Genomic DNA, 19,237 nt, shown 5'->3' with positions numbered 1-19,237 from the left:
ACGCCGTCCCCGCACACATTACACACTGTCCCTCTAAGATACACGCCGTCCCCGCACACATTACACACCGTCCCTCTAAGATACACGCCGTCCCCGCACACATTACACACCGTTCCTCTAAGATACACGCCGTCCCCGCACACGTTACACACCGTCCCTCTAAGATACAGACCGTCCCCGCACACATTACACACTGTCCCTCTAAGATACACACCGTTCCTCTAAGATACACACCGTCCCTCTAAGATACACACATTACACGCCGTCTCCGCACACATTACACGCCGTCCCTCTAAGATACACGCCGTCCCTGCACACATTACACACCGTCCCCGCACACATTACACGCCGTCCCTCTAAGATACACGCCGTCCCCGCACACATTACACACCGTCCCTCTAAGATACACGCCGTCCCCGCACACATTACACACCGTCCCCGCACACGTTACACCCCGTCCCCGCACACGTCACACCGTCCCCGCACACGTCACCCCGTCCCCGCACACGTCACCCCGTCCCCGCACACGTCACCCCGTCCCCGCACACGTCACCCCGTCCCCGCACACGTCACCCCGTCCCCGCACACGTCACCCCGTCCCCGCACACGTCACCCCGTCCCCGCACACGTTACACACCGTCCCCGCACACGTTACACCCCGTCCCCGCACACGTCACACCGTCCCCGCACACGTCACCCCGTCCCCGCACACGTCACCCCGTCCCCGCACACGTCACCCCGTCCCCGCACACGTCACCCCGTCCCCGCACACGTCACCCCGTCCCCGCACACGTCACCCCGTCCCCGCATACGTCACCCCGTCCCCGCACACGTCACCCCGTCCCCGCAGGCTCATACATTACATACACGGTCACTTCTTGTCTCTGTCGCCCGACTCGCCCTCACCACAGATGACGTCACACGCTAACTCCGCCCCCAGTGTCTGACGCTCCGCCCCCAGTGGCGCTGGTTGATGACACTTCCGGCGCCACGTGGTGACGTGGGCCGCGCGGGCACCGGGAGGAAACATGGCGGAATATTTGGCGTCCATTTTCGGCACCGAAAAGGACAAGTGAGAAACATAAAGTGCAAATAAGGAAGCGCAACAAGACAGGAGGATGCTGGGAGTTATAGTCGGTGATACCGGGAGAGGAGGATGCTGGGGGTTATAGTCGGTGATACCCGGGAGAGGAGGATGCTGGGGGTTATAGTCGGTGATACCCGGGAGAGGAGGATGCCGGGGGTTATAGTCGGTGATACCCGGGAGAGGAGGATGCTGGGGGTTATAGTCGGTGATACCCGGGAGAGGAGGATGCTGGGAGTTATAGTCGGTGATACCCGGGAGAGGAGGATGTCGGGGGTTATAGTCGGTGATACCCGGGAGAGGAGGATGCTGGGGGTTATAGTCGGTGATACCCGGGAGAGGAGGATGCTGGGGGTTATAGTCGGTGATACCGGGAGAGGAGGATGCCGGGGGTTATAGTCGGTGATACCCGGGAGAGGAGGATGCTGGGAGTTATAGTCGGTGATACCCGGGAGAGGAGGATGTCGGGAGTTATAGTCGGTGATACCCGGGAGAGGAGGATGCCGGGGGTTATAGTCGGTGATACCCGGGAGAGGAGGATGCTGGGGGTTATAGTCGGTGATACCCGGGAGAGGAGGATGCCGGGGGTTATAGTCGGTGATACCGGGAGAGGAGGATGCTGGGGGTTATAGTCGGTGATACCCGGGAGAGGAGGATGCTGGGGGTTATAGTCGGTGATACCCGGGAGAGGAGGATGCCGGGGGTTATAGTCGGTGATACCCGGGAGAGGAGGATGCTGGGGGTTATAGTCGGTGATACCCGGGAGAGGAGGATGCCGGGGGTTATAGTCGGTGATACCCGGGAGAGGAGGATGTCGGGGGTTATAGTCGGTGATACCCGGGAGAGGAGGATGCTGGGAGTTATAGTCGGTGATACCCGGGAGAGGAGGATGCCGGGAGTTATAGTCGGTGATACCCGGGAGAGGAGGATGCTGGGGGTTATAGTCGGTGATACCCGGGAGAGGAGGATGCTGGGAGTTATAGTCGGTGATACCCGGGAGAGGAGGATACCGGGGGTTATAGTCGGTGATACCCGGGAGAGGAGGATGCTGGGGGTTATAGTCGGTGATACCCGGGAGAGGAGGATGCTGGGAGTTATAGTCTGTGATACCCGGGAGAGGAGGATGCTGGGAGTTATAGTCGGTGATACCGGGAGAGGAGGATGCTGGGAGTTATAGTCGGTGATACCGGGAGAGGAGGATGCTGGGAGTTATAGTCGGTGATACCCGGGAGAGGAGGATGCTGGGAGTTATAGTCGGTGATACCGGGAGAGGAGGATGCCGGGGGTTATAGTCGGTGATACCCGGGAGAGGAGGATGCTGGGGGTTATAGTCGGTGATACCCGGGAGAGGAGGATGCTGGGAGTTATAGTCGGTGATACCCGGGAGAGGAGGATACCGGGGGTTATAGTCGGTGATACCCGGGAGAGGAGGATGCTGGGAGTTATAGTCGGTGATACCCGGGAGAGGAGGATGCTGGGAGTTATAGTCGGTGATACCCGGGAGAGGAGGATGCTGGGGGTTATAGTCGGTGATACCCGGGAGAGGAGGATGCTGGGAGTTATAGTCGGTGATACCCGGGAGAGGAGGATGCTGGGAGTTATAGTCGGTGATACCCGGGAGAGGAGGATGCTGGGAGTTATAGTCGGTGATACCCGGGAGAGGAGGATGCCGGGAGTTATAGTCGGTGATACCCGGGAGAGGAGGATGCCGGGGGTTATAGTCGGTGATACCCGGGAGAGGAGGATGCTGGGAGTTATAGTCGGTGATACCCGGGAGAGGAGGATGCTGGGAGTTATAGTCGGTGATACCCGGGAGAGGAGGATGCTGGGGGTTATAGTCGGTGATACCCGGGAGAGGAGGATGTCGGGGGTTATAGTCGGTGATACCCGGGAGAGGAGGATGCTGGGAGTTATAGTCGGGGATATCCGGGAGAGGAGGATGCTGGGAGTTATAGTCGGTGATACCCGGGAGAGGAGGATGCCGGGGGTTATAGTCGGTGATACCCGGGAGAGGAGGATGCCGGGGGTTATAGTCGGTGATACCCGGGAGAGGAGGATGCTGGGGGTTATAGTCGGTGATACCCGGGAGAGGAGGATGTCGGGGGTTATAGTCGGTGATACCCGGGAGAGGAGGATGTCGGGGGTTATAGTCGGTGATACCCGGGAGAGGAGGATGCCGGGAGTTATAGTCGGTGATACCCGGGAGAGGAGGATGCCGGGGGTTATAGTCGGTGATACCCGGGAGAGGAGGATGTCGGGGGTTATAGTCGGTGATACCCGGGAGAGGAGGATGCTGGGAGTTATAGTCGGGGATATCCGGGAGAGGAGGATGCCGGGAGTTATAGTCGGTGATACCCGGGAGAGGAGGATGCTGGGGGTTATAGTCGGTGATACCCGGGAGAGGAGGATGCCGGGAGTTATAGTCGGTGATACCCGGGAGAGGAGGATGCTGGGAGTTATAGTCGGGGATATCCGGGAGAGGAGGATGCTGGGAGTTATAGTCGGGGATATCCGGGAGAGGAGGATGCTGGGAGTTATAGTCGGGGATATCCGGGAGAGGAGGATGCCGGGAGTTATAGTCGGGGATATCCGGGAGAGGAGGATGCTGGGAGTTATAGTCGGTGATACCCGGGAGAGGAGGATGTCGGGGGTTATAGTCGGTGATACCCGGGAGAGGAGGATGCCGGGAGTTATAGTCGGGGATATCCGGGAGAGGAGGATGCCGGGAGTTATAGTCGGGGATATCCGGGAGAGGAGGATGCTGGGAGTTATAGTCGGTGATACCCGGGAGAGGAGGATGCTGGGGGTTATAGTCGGTGATACCCGGGAGAGGAGGATGTCGGGGGTTATAGTCGGTGATACCCGGGAGAGGAGGATGCCGGGAGTTATAGTCGGTGATACCCGGGAGAGGAGGATGCCGGGGGTTATAGTCGGTGATACCCGGGAGAGGAGGATGCTGGGAGTTATAGTCGGTGATACCCGGGAGAGGAGGATGCTGGGGGTTATAGTCGGTGATACCCGGGAGAGGAGGATGCCGGGGGTTATAGTCGGTGATACCCGGGAGAGGAGGATGCTGGGGGTTATAGTCGGTGATACCCGGGAGAGGAGGATGTCGGGGGTTATAGTCGGTGATACCCGGGAGAGGAGGATGTCGGGGGTTATAGTCGGTGATACCCGGGAGAGGAGGATGCCGGGGGTTATAGTCGGTGATACCCGGGAGAGGAGGATGCCGGGAGTTATAGTCGGTGATACCCGGGAGAGGAGGATGCTGGGAGTTATAGTCGGTGATACCCGGGAGAGGAGGATGCTGGGAGTTATAGTCGGTGATACCCGGGAGAGGAGGATGTCGGGAGTTATAGTCGGTGATACCCGGGAGAGGAGGATGCCGGGGGTTATAGTCGGTGATACCCGGGAGAGGAGGATGCTGGGAGTTATAGTCGGTGATACCCGGGAGAGGAGGATGCTGGGAGTTATAGTCGGTGATACCCGGGAGAGGAGGATGCTGGGGGTTATAGTCGGTGATACCCGGGAGAGGAGGATGCTGGGAGTTATAGTCGGTGATACCCGGGAGAGGAGGATGCCGGGGGTTATAGTCGGGGATATCCGGGAGAGGAGGATGCTGGGAGTTATAGTCGGTGATACCCGGGAGAGGAGGATGCTGGGGGTTATAGTCGGTGATACCCGGGAGAGGAGGATGCCGGGGGTTATAGTCGGTGATACCCGGGAGAGGAGGATGCTGGGGGTTATAGTCGGTGATACCCGGGAGAGGAGGATGTCGGGGGTTATAGTCGGTGATACCCGGGAGAGGAGGATGTCGGGGGTTATAGTCGGTGATACCCGGGAGAGGAGGATGCTGGGAGTTATAGTCGGTGATACCCGGGAGAGGAGGATGCCGGGGGTTATAGTCGGTGATACCCGGGAGAGGAGGATGCCGGGAGTTATAGTCGGGGATATCCGGGAGAGGAGGATGCTGGGAGTTATAGTCGGGGATATCCGGGAGAGGAGGATGCCGGGAGTTATAGTCGGGGATATCCGGGAGAGGAGGATGCTGGGAGTTATAGTCGGTGATACCCGGGAGAGGAGGATGTCGGGGGTTATAGTCGGTGATACCCGGGAGAGGAGGATGCTGGGGGTTATAGTCGGTGATACCGGGAGAGGAGGATGTCGGGGGTTATAGTCGGTGATACCCGGGAGAGGAGGATGCCGGGAGTTATAGTCGGGGATATCCGGGAGAGGAGGATGCCGGGAGTTATAGTCGGGGATATCCGGGAGAGGAGGATGCTGGGAGTTATAGTCGGTGATACCCGGGAGAGGAGGATGCTGGGGGTTATAGTCGGTGATACCCGGGAGAGGAGGATGTCGGGGGTTATAGTCGGTGATACCCGGGAGAGGAGGATGCCGGGAGTTATAGTCGGTGATACCCGGGAGAGGAGGATGCTGGGGGTTATAGTCGGTGATACCCGGGAGAGGAGGATGCCGGGAGTTATAGTCGGTGATACCCGGGAGAGGAGGATGCTGGGAGTTATAGTCGGTGATACCCGGGAGAGGAGGATGCTGGGGGTTATAGTCGGTGATACCCGGGAGAGGAGGATGCCGGGGGTTATAGTCGGTGATACCCGGGAGAGGAGGATGCTGGGGGTTATAGTCGGTGATACCCGGGAGAGGAGGATGTCGGGGGTTATAGTCGGTGATACCCGGGAGAGGAGGATGTCGGGAGTTATAGTCGGTGATACCCGGGAGAGGAGGATGCTGGGAGTTATAGTCGGTGATACCCGGGAGAGGAGGATGCCGGGGGTTATAGTCGGTGATACCCGGGAGAGGAGGATGCCGGGAGTTATAGTCGGTGATACCCGGGAGAGGAGGATGCTGGGAGTTATAGTCGGTGATACCCGGGAGAGGAGGATGCTGGGAGTTATAGTCGGTGATACCCGGGAGAGGAGGATGTCGGGAGTTATAGTCGGTGATACCCGGGAGAGGAGGATGCCGGGGGTTATAGTCGGTGATACCCGGGAGAGGAGGATGCTGGGAGTTATAGTCGGTGATACCCGGGAGAGGAGGATGCTGGGAGTTATAGTCGGTGATACCCGGGAGAGGAGGATGCTGGGGGTTATAGTCGGTGATACCCGGGAGAGGAGGATGCTGGGAGTTATAGTCGGTGATACCCGGGAGAGGAGGATGCCGGGGGTTATAGCCGGTGATACCCGGGAGAGGAGGATGCCGGGGGTTATAGTCGGTGATACCCGGGAGAGGAGGATGCCGGGGGTTATAGTCGGTGATACCCGGGAGAGGAGGATGCCGGGGGTTATAGCCGGTGATACCCGGGAGAGGAGGATGCTGGGGGTTATAGTCGGTGATACCCGGGAGAGGAGGATGCCGGGGGTTATAGCCGGTGATACCCGGGAGAGGAGGATGCTGGGGGTTATAGTCGGTGATACCCGGGAGAGGAGGATGCCGGGGGTTATAGTCGGTGATACCCGGGAGAGGAGGATGCTGGGAGTTATAGTCGGTGATACCCGGGAGAGGAGGATGCTGGGAGTTATAGTCGGTGATACCCGGGAGAGGAGGATGCCGGGGGTTATAGTCGGTGATACCCGGGAGAGGAGGATGCTGGGGGTTATAGTCGGTGATACCCGGGAGAGGAGGATGTCGGGGGTTATAGTCGGTGATACCCGGGAGAGGAGGATGCTGGGAGTTATAGTCGGTGATACCCGGGAGAGGAGGATGTCGGGGGTTATAGTCGGTGATTCCCGGGAGAGGAGGATGCTGGGGGTTATAGTCGGTGATACCCGGGAGAGGAGGATGCTGGGGGTTATAGTCGGTGATACCCGGGAGAGGAGGATGCTGGGGGTTATAGTCGGTGATACCCGGGAGAGGAGGATGCTGGGGGTTATAGTCGGTGATACCCGGGAGAGGAGGATGTCGGGGGTTATAGTCGGTGATACCCGGGAGAGGAGGATGCTGGGAGTTATAGTCGGTGATACCCGGGAGAGGAGGATGTCGGGAGTTATAGTCGGTGATATCCGGGAGAGGAGGATGTCGGGAGTTATAGTCGGTGATACCCGGGAGAGGAGGATGTCGGGGGTTATAGTCGGTGATACCCGGGAGAGGAGGATGCTGGGAGTTATAGTCGGTGATACCCGGGAGAGGAGGATGCTGGGAGTTATAGTCGGTGATATCCGGGAGAGGAGGATGCTGGGGGTTATAGTCGGTGATACCGGGAGAGGAGGATGCCGGGAGTTATAGTCGGTGATACCCGGGAGAGGAGGATGTCGGGAGTTATAGTCGGTGATACCCGGGAGAGGAGGATGCTGGGAGTTATAGTCGGTGATACCCGGGAGAGGAGGATGCCGGGAGTTATAGTCGGTGATACCCGGGAGAGGAGGATGTCGGGAGTTATAGTCGGTGATACCCGGGAGAGGAGGATGCCGGGGGTTATAGTCGGTGATACCCGGGAGAGGAGGATGCTGGGGGTTATAGTCGGTGATACCCGGGAGAGGAGGATGCTGGGGGTTATAGTCGGTGATACCCGGGAGAGGAGGATGTCGGGAGTTATAGTCGGTGATACCCGGGAGAGGAGGATGTCGGGAGTTATAGTCGGTGATACCCGGGAGAGGAGGATGTCGGGGGTTATAGTCGGTGATACCCGGGAGAGGAGGATGCTGGGAGTTATAGTCGGTGATACCCGGGAGAGGAGGATGCTGGGGGTTATAGTCGGTGATACCGGGAGAGGAGGATGCTGGGAGTTATAGTCGGTGATACCCGGGAGAGGAGGATGCCGGGGGTTATAGTCGGTGATACCCGGGAGAGGAGGATGCCGGGAGTTATAGTCGGTGATACCCGGGAGAGGAGGATGCTGGGAGTTATAGTCGGTGATACCCGGGAGAGGAGGATGCCGGGGGTTATAGTCGGTGATACCCGGGAGAGGAGGATGCTGGGAGTTATAGTCGGTGATACCCGGGAGAGGAGGATGCCGGGGGTTATAGTCGGTGATACCCGGGAGAGGAGGATGCCGGGGGTTATAGCCGGTGATACCCGGGAGAGGAGGATGCTGGGGGTTATAGTCGGTGATACCCGGGAGAGGAGGATGCCGGGGGTTATAGCCGGTGATACCCGGGAGAGGAGGATGCTGGGGGTTATAGTCGGTGATACCCGGGAGAGGAGGATGCCGGGGGTTATAGTCGGTGATACCCGGGAGAGGAGGATGCTGGGAGTTATAGTCGGTGATACCCGGGAGAGGAGGATGCTGGGAGTTATAGTCGGTGATACCCGGGAGAGGAGGATGCCGGGGGTTATAGTCGGTGATACCCGGGAGAGGAGGATGCTGGGGGTTATAGTCGGTGATACCCGGGAGAGGAGGATGTCGGGGGTTATTGTCGGTGATACCCGGGAGAGGAGGATGCTGGGAGTTATAGTCGGTGATACCCGGGAGAGGAGGATGTCGGGGGTTATAGTCGGTGATACCCGGGAGAGGAGGATGCTGGGGGTTATAGTCGGTGATACCCGGGAGAGGAGGATGCTGGGGGTTATAGTCGGTGATACCCGGGAGAGGAGGATGCTGGGGGTTATAGTCGGTGATACCCGGGAGAGGAGGATGCTGGGGGTTATAGTCGGTGATACCCGGGAGAGGAGGATGTCGGGAGTTATAGTCGGTGATACCCGGGAGAGGAGGATGTCGGGAGTTATAGTCGGTGATATCCGGGAGAGGAGGATGTCGGGAGTTATAGTCGGTGATACCCGGGAGAGGAGGATGTCGGGGGTTATAGTCGGTGATACCCGGGAGAGGAGGATGCTGGGAGTTATAGTCGGTGATACCCGGGAGAGGAGGATGCTGGGAGTTATAGTCGGTGATATCCGGGAGAGGAGGATGCTGGGGGTTATAGTCGGTGATACCGGGAGAGGAGGATGCCGGGAGTTATAGTCGGTGATACCCGGGAGAGGAGGATGTCGGGAGTTATAGTCGGTGATATCCGGGAGAGGAGGATGTCGGGAGTTATAGTCGGTGATACCCGGGAGAGGAGGATGTCGGGGGTTATAGTCGGTGATACCCGGGAGAGGAGGATGCTGGGAGTTATAGTCGGTGATACCCGGGAGAGGAGGATGCTGGGGGTTATAGTCGGTGATACCGGGAGAGGAGGATGCTGGGAGTTATAGTCGGTGATACCCGGGAGAGGAGGATGCCGGGGGTTATAGTCGGTGATACCCGGGAGAGGAGGATGCCGGGAGTTATAGTCGGTGATACCCGGGAGAGGAGGATGCTGGGAGTTATAGTCGGTGATACCCGGGAGAGGAGGATGCTGGGAGTTATAGTCGGTGATACCCGGGAGAGGAGGATGTCGGGGGTTATAGTCGGTGATACCCGGGAGAGGAGGATGCTGGGGGTTATAGTCGGTGATACCCGGGAGAGGAGGATGCTGGGGGTTATAGTCGGTGATACCCGGGAGAGGAGGATGCTGGGAGTTATAGTCGGTGATACCCGGGAGAGGAGGATGCTGGGAGTTATAGTCGGTGATACCCGGGAGAGGAGGATGCCGGGAGTTATAGTCGGTGATACCCGGGAGAGGAGGATGCTGGGAGTTATAGTCGGTGATACCCGGGAGAGGAGGATGCTGGGAGTTATAGTCGGTGATACCCGGGAGAGGAGGATGCCGGGGGTTATAGTCGGTGATACCCGGGAGAGGAGGATGCCGGGAGTTATAGTCGGTGATACCCGGGAGAGGAGGATGCCGGGGGTTATAGTCGGTGATACCCGGGAGAGGAGGATGCCGGGGGTTATAGTCGGTGATACCCGGGAGAGGAGGATGCCGGGAGTTATAGTCGGTGATACCCGGGAGAGGAGGATGCCGGGGGTTATAGTCGGTGATACAAGGGAGAGGAGGATGCTGGGAGTTATAGTCGGTGATACCCGGGAGAGGAGGATGTCGGGAGTTATAGTCGGTGATACCCGGGAGAGGAGGATGTCGGGGGTTATAGTCGGTGATACCCGGGAGAGGAGGATGCTGGGAGTTATAGTCGGTGATACCCGGGAGAGGAGGATGCCGGGGGTTATAGTCGGTGATACAAGGGAGAGGAGGATGCTGGGAGTTATAGTCGGTGATACCGGGAGAGGAGGATGCTGGGAGTTATAGTCGGTGATACCGGGAGAGGAGGATGCCGGGGGTTATAGTCGGTGATACAAGGGAGAGGAGGATGTCGGGGGTTATAGTCGGTGATACCGGGAGAGGAGGATGCTGGGGGTTATAGTCGGTGATACAAGGGAGAGGAGGATATCGGGGGTTATAGTCGGTGATACCGGGAGAGGAGGATGCTGGGAGTTATAGTCGGTGATACCGGGAGAGGAGGATGCTGGGAGTTATAGTCGGTGATACCCGGGAGAGGAGGATGCCGGGGGTTATAGTCGGTGATACCCGGGAGAGGAGGATGCCGGGAGTTATAGTCGGTGATACAAGGGAGAGGAGGATGCTGGGAGTTATAGTCGGTGATACCGGGAGAGGAGGATGCTGGGAGTTATAGTCGGTGATACCGGGAGAGGAGGATGCCGGGGGTTATAGTCGGTGATACCCGGGAGAGGAGGATGCTGGGGGTTATAGTCGGTGATACAAGGGAGAGGAGGATGTCGGGGGTTATAGTCGGTGATACCGGGAGAGGAGGATGCTGGGGGTTATAGTCGGTGATACAAGGGAGAGGAGGATGTCGGGGGTTATAGTCGGTGATACCGGGAGAGGAGGATGCTGGGAGTTATAGTCGGTGATACCGGGAGAGGAGGATGCTGGGAGTTATAGTCGGTGATACCCGGGAGAGGAGGATGCCGGGGGTTATAGTCGGTGATACCCGGGAGAGGAGGATGCCGGGAGTTATAGTCGGTGATACCCGGGAGAGGAGGATGCCGGGGGTTATAGTCGGTGATACCCGGGAGAGGAGGATGCCGGGGGTTATAGTCGGTGATACCCGGGAGAGGAGGATGCTGGGAGTTATAGTCGGTGATACCCGGGAGAGGAGGATGCCGGGGGTTATAGTCGGTGATACCCGGGAGAGGAGGATGCCGGGAGTTATAGTCGGTGATACCCGGGAGAGGAGGATGCCGGGGGTTATAGTCGGTGATACCCGGGAGAGGAGGATGCTGGGAGTTATAGTCGGTGATACCGGGAGAGGAGGATGTCGGGGGTTATAGTCGGTGATACCCGGGAGAGGAGGATGCCGGGGGTTATAGTCGGTGATACCCGGGAGAGGAGGATGCTGGGAGTTATAGTCGGTGATACCGGGAGAGGAGGATGTCGGGGGTTATAGTCGGCGATACCCGGGAGAGGAGGATGCCGGGGGTTATAGTCGGTGATACCCGGGAGAGGAGGATGCCGGGAGTTATAGTCGGTGATATCCGGGAGAGGAGGATGCCGGGAGTTATAGTCGGTGATACCCGGGAGAGGAGGATGCCGGGGGTTATAGTCGGTGATACCCGGGAGAGGAGGATGCTGGGAGTTATAGTCGGTGATACCGGGAGAGGAGGATGTCGGGGGTTATAGTCGGCGATACCCGGGAGAGGAGGATGCCGGGGGTTATAGTCGGTGATACCCGGGAGAGGAGGATGCCGGGGGTTATAGTCGGTGATACCGGGAGAGGAGGATGCTGGGGGTTATAGTCGGTGATACCCGGGAGAGGAGGATGTCGGGGGTTGATGTCGGGGGTTATAGTCGGTGATACCCGGGAGAGGAGGATGCTGGGAGTTATAGTCGGTGATACCGGGAGAGGAGGATGCTGGGAGTTATAGTCGGTGATACCCGGGAGAGGAGGATGCTGGGAGTTATAGTCGGTGATACCGGGAGAGGAGGATGCCGGGAGTTATAGTCGGTGATACCCGGGAGAGGAGGATGCTGGGAGTTATAGTCGGTGATACCCGGGAGAGGAGGATGCCGGGAGTTATAGTCGGTGATACCCGGGAGAGGAGGATGCTGGGAGTTATAGTCGGTGATACCCGGGAGAGGAGGATGCTGGGAGTTATAGTCGGTGATACCCGGGAGAGGAGGATGCTGGGGGTTATAGCCGGTGATACCCGGGAGAGGAGGATGCCGGGAGTTATAGTCGGTGATACCCGGGAGAGGAGGATGCCGGGGGTTATAGTCGGTGATACCCGGGAGAGGAGGATGCCGGGGGTTATAGTCGGTGATACCCGGGAGAGGAGGATGCCGGGGGTTATAGTCGGTGATACCCGGGAGAGGAGGATGCTGGGGGTTATAGTCGGTGATACCGGGAGAGGAGGATGCTGGGAGTTATAATCGGTGATACCCGGGAGAGGAGGATGTCGGGGGTTATAGTCGGTGATACCCGGGAGAGGAGGATGCCGGGGGTTATAGTCGGTGATACCCGGGAGAGGAGGATGTCGGGGGTTATAGTCGGTGATACCCGGGAGAGGAGGATGCTGGGGGTTATAGTCGGTGATACCCGGGAGAGGAGGATGTCGGGGGTTATAGTCGGTGATACCCGGGAGAGGAGGATGCTGGGGGTTATAGTCGGTGATACCCGGGAGAGGAGGATGTCGGGGGTTATAGTCGGTGATACCCGGGAGAGGAGGATGCTGGGAGTTATAGTCGGTGATACCGGGAGAGGAGGATGTCGGGGGTTATAGTCGGCGATACCCGGGAGAGGAGGATGCCGGGAGTTATAGTCGGTGATACCCGGGAGAGGAGGATGCCGGGGGTTATAGTCGGTGATACCCGGGAGAGGAGGATGCCGGGGGTTATAGTCGGTGATACCCGGGAGAGGAGGATGCCGGGGGTTATAGTCGGTGATACCCGGGAGAGGAGGATGCTGGGAGTTATAGTCGGTGATACCCGGGAGAGGAGGATGCTGGGAGTTATAGTCGGTGATACCCGGGAGAGGAGGATGCTGGGGGTTATAGTCGGTGATACCCGGGAGAGGAGGATGCTGGGAGTTATAGTCGGTGATACCCGGGAGAGGAGGATGTCGGGGGTTATAGTCGGCGATACCCGGGAGAGGAGGATGTCGGGAGTTATAGTCGGTGATACCCGGGAGAGGAGGATGTCGGGGGTTGATGTCGGGGGTTATAGTCGGTGATACCCGGGAGAGGAGGATGCTGGGAGTTATAGTCGGTGATACCGGGAGAGGAGGATGCTGGGAGTTATAGTCGGTGATACCCGGGAGAGGAGGATGCCGGGGGTTATAGTCGGTGATACCCGGGAGAGGAGGATGCTGGGAGTTATAGTCGGTGATACCCGGGAGAGGAGGATGCTGGGAGTTAGTCGGTGATACCCGGGAGAGGAGGATGCTGGGAGTTATAGTCGGTGATACCCGGGAGAGGAGGATGCCGGGGGTTATAGTCGGTGATACCCGGGAGAGGAGGATGCCGGGAGTTATAGTCGGTGATACCCGGGAGAGGAGGATGCTGGGAGTTATAGTCGGTGATACCCGGGAGAGGAGGATGCTGGGAGTTATAGTCGGTGATACCCGGGAGAGGAGGATGCTGGGAGTTATAGTCGGTGATACCCGGGAGAGGAGGATGCCGGGGGTTATAGTCGGTGATACCCGGGAGAGGAGGATGCTGGGAGTTATAGTCGGTGATACCCGGGAGAGGAGGATGTCGGGGGTTATAGTCGGTGATACCCGGGAGAGGAGGATGCCGGGGGTTATAGTCGGTGATACAAGGGAGAGGAGGATGCCGGGGGTTATAGTCGGTGATACCCGGGAGAGGAGGATGCTGGGGGTTATAGTCGGTGATACCCGGGAGAGGAGGATGCTGGGGGTTATAATCGGTTATACCCGGGAGAGGAGGATGCCGGGGGTTATAGTCGGTGATACCCGGGAGAGGAGGATGCCGGGGGTTATAGTCGGTGATACCCGGGAGAGGAGGATGTCGGGGGTTATAGTCGGTGATACCCGGGAGAGGAGGATGCCGGGGGTTATAGTCGGTGATACCCGGGAGAGGAGGATGTCGGGGGTTATAGTCGGTGATACCCGGGAGAGGAGGATGCTGGGGGTTATAGTCGGTGATACCCGGGAGAGGAGGATGTCGGGGGTTATAGTCGGTGATACCCGGGAGAGGAGGATGCTGGGGGTTATAGTCGGTGATACCCGGGAGAGGAGGATGTCGGGGGTTATAGTCGGTGATACCCGGGAGAGGAGGATGCTGGGAGTTATAGTCGGTGATACCGGGAGAGGAGGATTCTGGGAGTTATAGTCGGTGATACCGGGAGAGGAGGATGCCGGGGGTTATAGTCGGTGATACCGGGAGAGGAGGATGCTGGGAGTTATAGTCGGTGATACCCGGGAGAGGAGGATGCCGGGGGTTATAGTCGGTGATACCGGGAGAGGAGGATGCCGGGGGTTATAGTCGGTGATACCGGGAGAGGAGGATGCTGGGGGTTATAGTCGGTGATACCGGGAGAGGAGGATGCCGGGGGTTATAGTCGGTGATACCGGGAGAGGAGGATGCCGGGAGTTATAGTCGGTGATACCCGGGAGAGGAGGATGCCGGGGGTTATAGTCGGTAATACCCGGGAGAGGAGGATGCTGGGAGTTATAGTCGGTGATACCGGGAGAGGAGGATGCCGGGAGTTATAGTCGGTGATACCCGGGAGAGGAGGATGCCGGGAGTTATAGTCGGTGATACCCGGGAGAGGAGGATGCCGGGGGTTATAGTCGGTGATACCCGGGAGAGGAGGATGCCGGGGGTTATAGTCGGTGATACCCGGGAGAGGAGGATGCCGGGAGTTATAGTCGGTGATACCCGGGAGAGGAGGATGCCGGGGGTTATAGTCGGTGATACCCGGGAGAGGAGGATGCCGGGGGTTATAGTCGGTGATACCCGGGAGAGGAGGATGCCGGGAGTTATAGTCGGTGATACCCGGGAGAGGAGGATGTCGGGGGTTATAGTCGGTGATACCCGGGAGAGGAGGATGCCGAGGGTTATAGTCGGTGATACCCGGGAGAGGAGGATGCCGGGAGTTATAGTCGGTGATACCCGGGAGAGGAGGATGCCATGGGTTATAGTCGGTGATACCCGGGAGAGGAGGATGCCGGGGGTTATAGTCGGTGATACCCGGGAGAGGAGGATGCCGGGGGTTATAGTCGGTGATACCGGGAGAGGAGGATGCCGGGAGTTATAGTCGGTGATACCCGGGAGAGGAGGATGCCGGGGGTTATAGTCGGTGATACCCGGGAGAGGAGGATGCCGGGGGTTATAGTCGGTGATATCCGGGAGAGGAGGATGCCGGGGGTTATAGTCGGTGATACCGGGAGAGGAGGATGCCGGGGGTTATAGTCGGTGATACCGGGAGAGGAGGATGCCGGGGGTTATAGTCGGTGATACCGGGAGAGGAGGATGTCGGGGGTTATAGTCGGTGATATCCGGGAGAGGAGGATGCCGGGGGTTATAGTCGGTGATACCGGGAGAGGAGGATGCCGGGGGTTATAGTCGGTGATACCGGGAGAGGAGGATGCCGGGGGTTATAGTCGGTGATACCGGGAGAGGAGGATGTCGGGGGTTATAGTCGGTGATACCGGGAGAGGAGGATGTCGGGGGTTATAGTCGGTGATACCCGGGAGAGGAGGATGCTGGGAGTTATAGTCGGTGATACCCGGGAGAGGAGGATGCCGGGGGTTATAGCCGGTGATACCCGGGAGAGGAGGATGCCGGGGGTTATAGTCGGTGATACCCGGGAGAGGAGGATGCCGGGAGTTATAGTCGGTGATACCCGGGAGAGGAGGATGTCGGGGGTTATAGTCGGTGATACCCGGGAGAGGAGGATGCCGGGGTTATAGTCGGTGATACCCGGGAGAGGAGGATGCCGGGAGTTATAGTCGGTGATACCCGGGAGAGGAGGATGCCGGGGGTTATAGCCGGTGATACCCGGGAGAGGAGGATGCCGGGGGTTATAGTCGGTGATACCCGGGAGAGGAGGATGCCGGGGGTTATAGTCGGTGATACCCGGGAGAGGAGGATGCCGGGGGTTATAGTCGGTGATACCCGGGAGAGGAGGATGCCGGGGGTTATAGTCGGTGATACCGGGAGAGGAGGATGCCGGGGGTTATAGTCGGTGATACCCGGGAGAGGAGGATGCCGGGGGTTATAGTCGGTGATACCCGGGAGAGGAGGATGCCGGGGGTTATAGTCGGTGATACCGGGAGAGGAGGATGCCGGGGGTTATAGTCGGTGATACCGGGAGAGGAGGATGTCGGGGGTTATAGTCGGTGATACCCGGGAGAGGAGGATGCTGGGAGTTAGTCGGTGATACCCGGGAGAGGAGGATGCCGGGGGTTATAGTCGGTGATACCCGGGAGAGGAGGATGTCGGGGGTTATAGTGGGTGATACCGGGAGAGGAGGATGTCGGGGGTTATAGTCGGTGATACCCGGGAGAGGAGGATGCTGGGAGTTATAGTCGGTGATACCCGGGAGAGGAGGATGCTGGGAGTTAGTCGGTGATACCCGGGAGAGGAGGATGCCGGGGGTTATAGTCGGCGATACCCGGGAGAGGAGGATGCTGGGAGTTAGTCGGTGATACCCGGGAGAGGAGGATGCCGGGGGTTATAGTCGGTGATACCGGGAGAGGAGGATGCCGGGGGTTATAGTCGGTGATACCGGGAGAGGAGGATGCCGGGAGTTATAGTCGGTGATACCCGGGAGAGGAGGATGCTGGGGGTTATAGTCGGTGATACCCGGGAGAGGAGGATGTCGGGGGTTATAGTCGGTGATACCCGGGAGAGGAGGATGTCGGGGGTTATAGTCGGTGATACCCGGGAGAGGAGGATGCTGGGGGTTATAGTCGGTGATACCCGGGAGAGGAGGATGCCGGGGGTTATAGTCGGTGATACCCGGGAAAGGAGGATGCTGGGAGTTATAGTCGGTGATACCCGGGAGAGGAGGATGCCGGGAGTTATAGTCGGTGATACCCGGGAGAGGAGGATGCCGGGGGTTATAGTCGGTGATACCCGGGAGAGGAGGATGCCGGGGGTTATAGTCGGTGATACCCGGGAGAGGAGGATGCTGGGAGTTATAGTCGGTGATACCCGGGAGAGGAGGATGCTGGGGGTTATAGTCGGTGATACCCGGGAGAGGAGGATGTCGGGGGTTATAGTCGGTGATACCGGGAGAGGAGGATGCCGGGGGTTATAGTCGGTGATACCCGGGAGAGGAGGATGCTGGGGGTTATAGTCGGTGATACCCGGGAGAGGAGGATGCTGGGGGTTATAGTCGGTGATACCCGGGAGAGGAGGATGCTGGGAGTTATAGTCGGTGATACCCGGGAGAGGAGGATGCTGGGGGTTATAGTCGGTGATACCCGGGAGAGGAGGATGCCGGGAGTTATAGTCGGTGATACCCGGGAGAGGAGGATGCTGGGAGTTATAGTCGGTGATACCCGGGAGAGGAGGATGTCGGGTGTTATAGTCGGTGATACCGGGAGAGGAGGATGCTGGGAGTTATAGTCGGTGATACCGGGAGAGGAGGATGCTGGGAGTTATAGTCGGTGATACCCGGGAGAGGAGGATGCCGGGAGTTATAGTCGGTGATACCCGGGAGAGGAGGATGCTGGGAGTTATAGTCGGTGATACCCGGGAGAGGAGGATGCTGGGAGTTATAGTCGGTGATACCCGGGAGAGGAGGATGCCGGGGGTTATAGTCGGTGATACCGGGAGAGGAGGATGCTGGGAGTTATAGTCGGTGATACCCGGGAGAGGAGGATGCCGGGGGTTATAGTCGGTGATACCGGGAGAGGAGGATGCCGGGGGTTATAGTCGGTGATACCCGGGAGAGGAGGATGCCGGGGGTTATAGTCGGTGATACCGGGAGAGGAGGATGCCGGGAGTTATAGTCGGTGATACCCGGGAGAGGAGGATGCCGGGGGTTATAGTCGGTGATACCGGGAGAGGAGGATGCTGGGGGTTATAGTCGGTGATACCCGGGAGAGGAGGATGCCGGGGGTTATAGTCGGTGATACCGGGAGAGGAGGATGCCGGGAGTTATAGTCGGTGATACCCGGGAGAGGAGGATGCCGGGGGTTATAGTCGGTGATACCCGGGAGAGGAGGATGCCGGGGGTTATAGTCGGTGATACCCGGGAGAGGAGGATGCTGGGGGTTATAGTCGGTGATACCCGGGAGAGGAGGATGCCGGGGGTTATAGTCGGTGATACCCGGGAGAGGAGGATGCCGGGGGTTATAGTCGGTGATACCGGGAGAGGAGGATGTCGGGGGTTATAGTCGGTGATACCCGGGAGAGGAGGATGCTGGGAGTTACAGTCGGTGATACCCGGGAGAGGAGGATGCCGGGGGTTATAGTCGGTGATACCCGGGAGAGAAGGATGCTGGGAGTTATAGTCGGTGATACCCGGGAGAGGAGGATGTCGGGGGTTATAGTCGGTGATACCCGGGAGAGGAGGATGCTGGGGGTTATAGTCGGTGATACCGGGAGAGGAGGATGCCGGGAGTTATAGTCGGTGATACCGGGAGAGGAGGATGCTGGGGGTTATAGTCGGTGATACCCGGGAGAGGAGGATGTCGGGGGTTATAGTCGGTGATACCCGGGAGAGGAGGATGCTGGGAGTTATAGTCGGTGATACCCGGGAGAGGAGGATGCCGGGAGTTACAGTCGGTGATACCCGGGAGAGGAGGATGCTGGGAGTTATAGTCGGTGATACCCGGGAGAGGAGGATGCCGGGAGTTACAGTCGGTGATACCCGGGAGAGGAGGATGCTGGGAGTTATAGTCGGTGATACCCGGGAGAGGAGGATGCCGGGGGTTATAGTCGGTGATACCCGGGAGAGGAGGATGTCGGGGGTTATAGTCGGTGATACCCGGGAGAGGAGGATGCCGGGGGTTATAGTCGGTGATACCCGGGAGAGGAGGATGCCGGGGGTTATAGTCGGTGATACCCGGGAGAGGAGGATGCCGGGGGTTATAGTCGGTGATACCCGGGAGAGGAGGATGCCGGGGGTTATAGTCGGTGATACCCGGGAGAGGAGGATGTCGGGGGTTATAGTCGGCGATACCCGGGAGAGGAGGATGCTGGGAGTTAGTCGGTGATACCCGGGAGAGGAGGATGCCGGGGGTTATAGTCGGTGATACCCGGGAGAGGAGGATGCTGGGGGTTATAGTCGGTGATACCGGGAGAGGAGGATGCCGGGGGTTATAGTCGGTGATACCCGGGAG

General features: G+C 58.9%; 1 protein-coding gene across 2 annotated transcripts in view; it reads left to right on the top strand.

The window, feature by feature from the left end:
* The first annotated feature begins 826 nt into the window (after positions 1-826).
* U2AF1 (U2 small nuclear RNA auxiliary factor 1) overlaps positions 827-19,237 on the top strand; it is a 34,511-nt gene continuing 16,100 nt past the window's right edge. The window contains exon 1 of one of the 2 annotated variants that reach the window (XM_069760378.1): positions 827-1,072. In XM_069760378.1, the coding sequence (XP_069616479.1) occupies positions 974-1,072 (99 nt within the window). In that variant the 5' untranslated portion in view covers positions 827-973. The remainder of the gene's footprint in view (positions 1,073-19,237) is intronic. The other variant, XM_069760379.1, reaches the window with a different exon arrangement.

The sequence above is a fragment of the Ranitomeya imitator genome, chromosome 3 (assembly GCF_032444005.1).
Source record: "Ranitomeya imitator isolate aRanImi1 chromosome 3, aRanImi1.pri, whole genome shotgun sequence".
Classification (NCBI taxonomy): Eukaryota; Metazoa; Chordata; class Amphibia; order Anura; family Dendrobatidae; genus Ranitomeya; species Ranitomeya imitator.
This window is presented reverse-complemented; position numbering and strand designations above follow the sequence as displayed.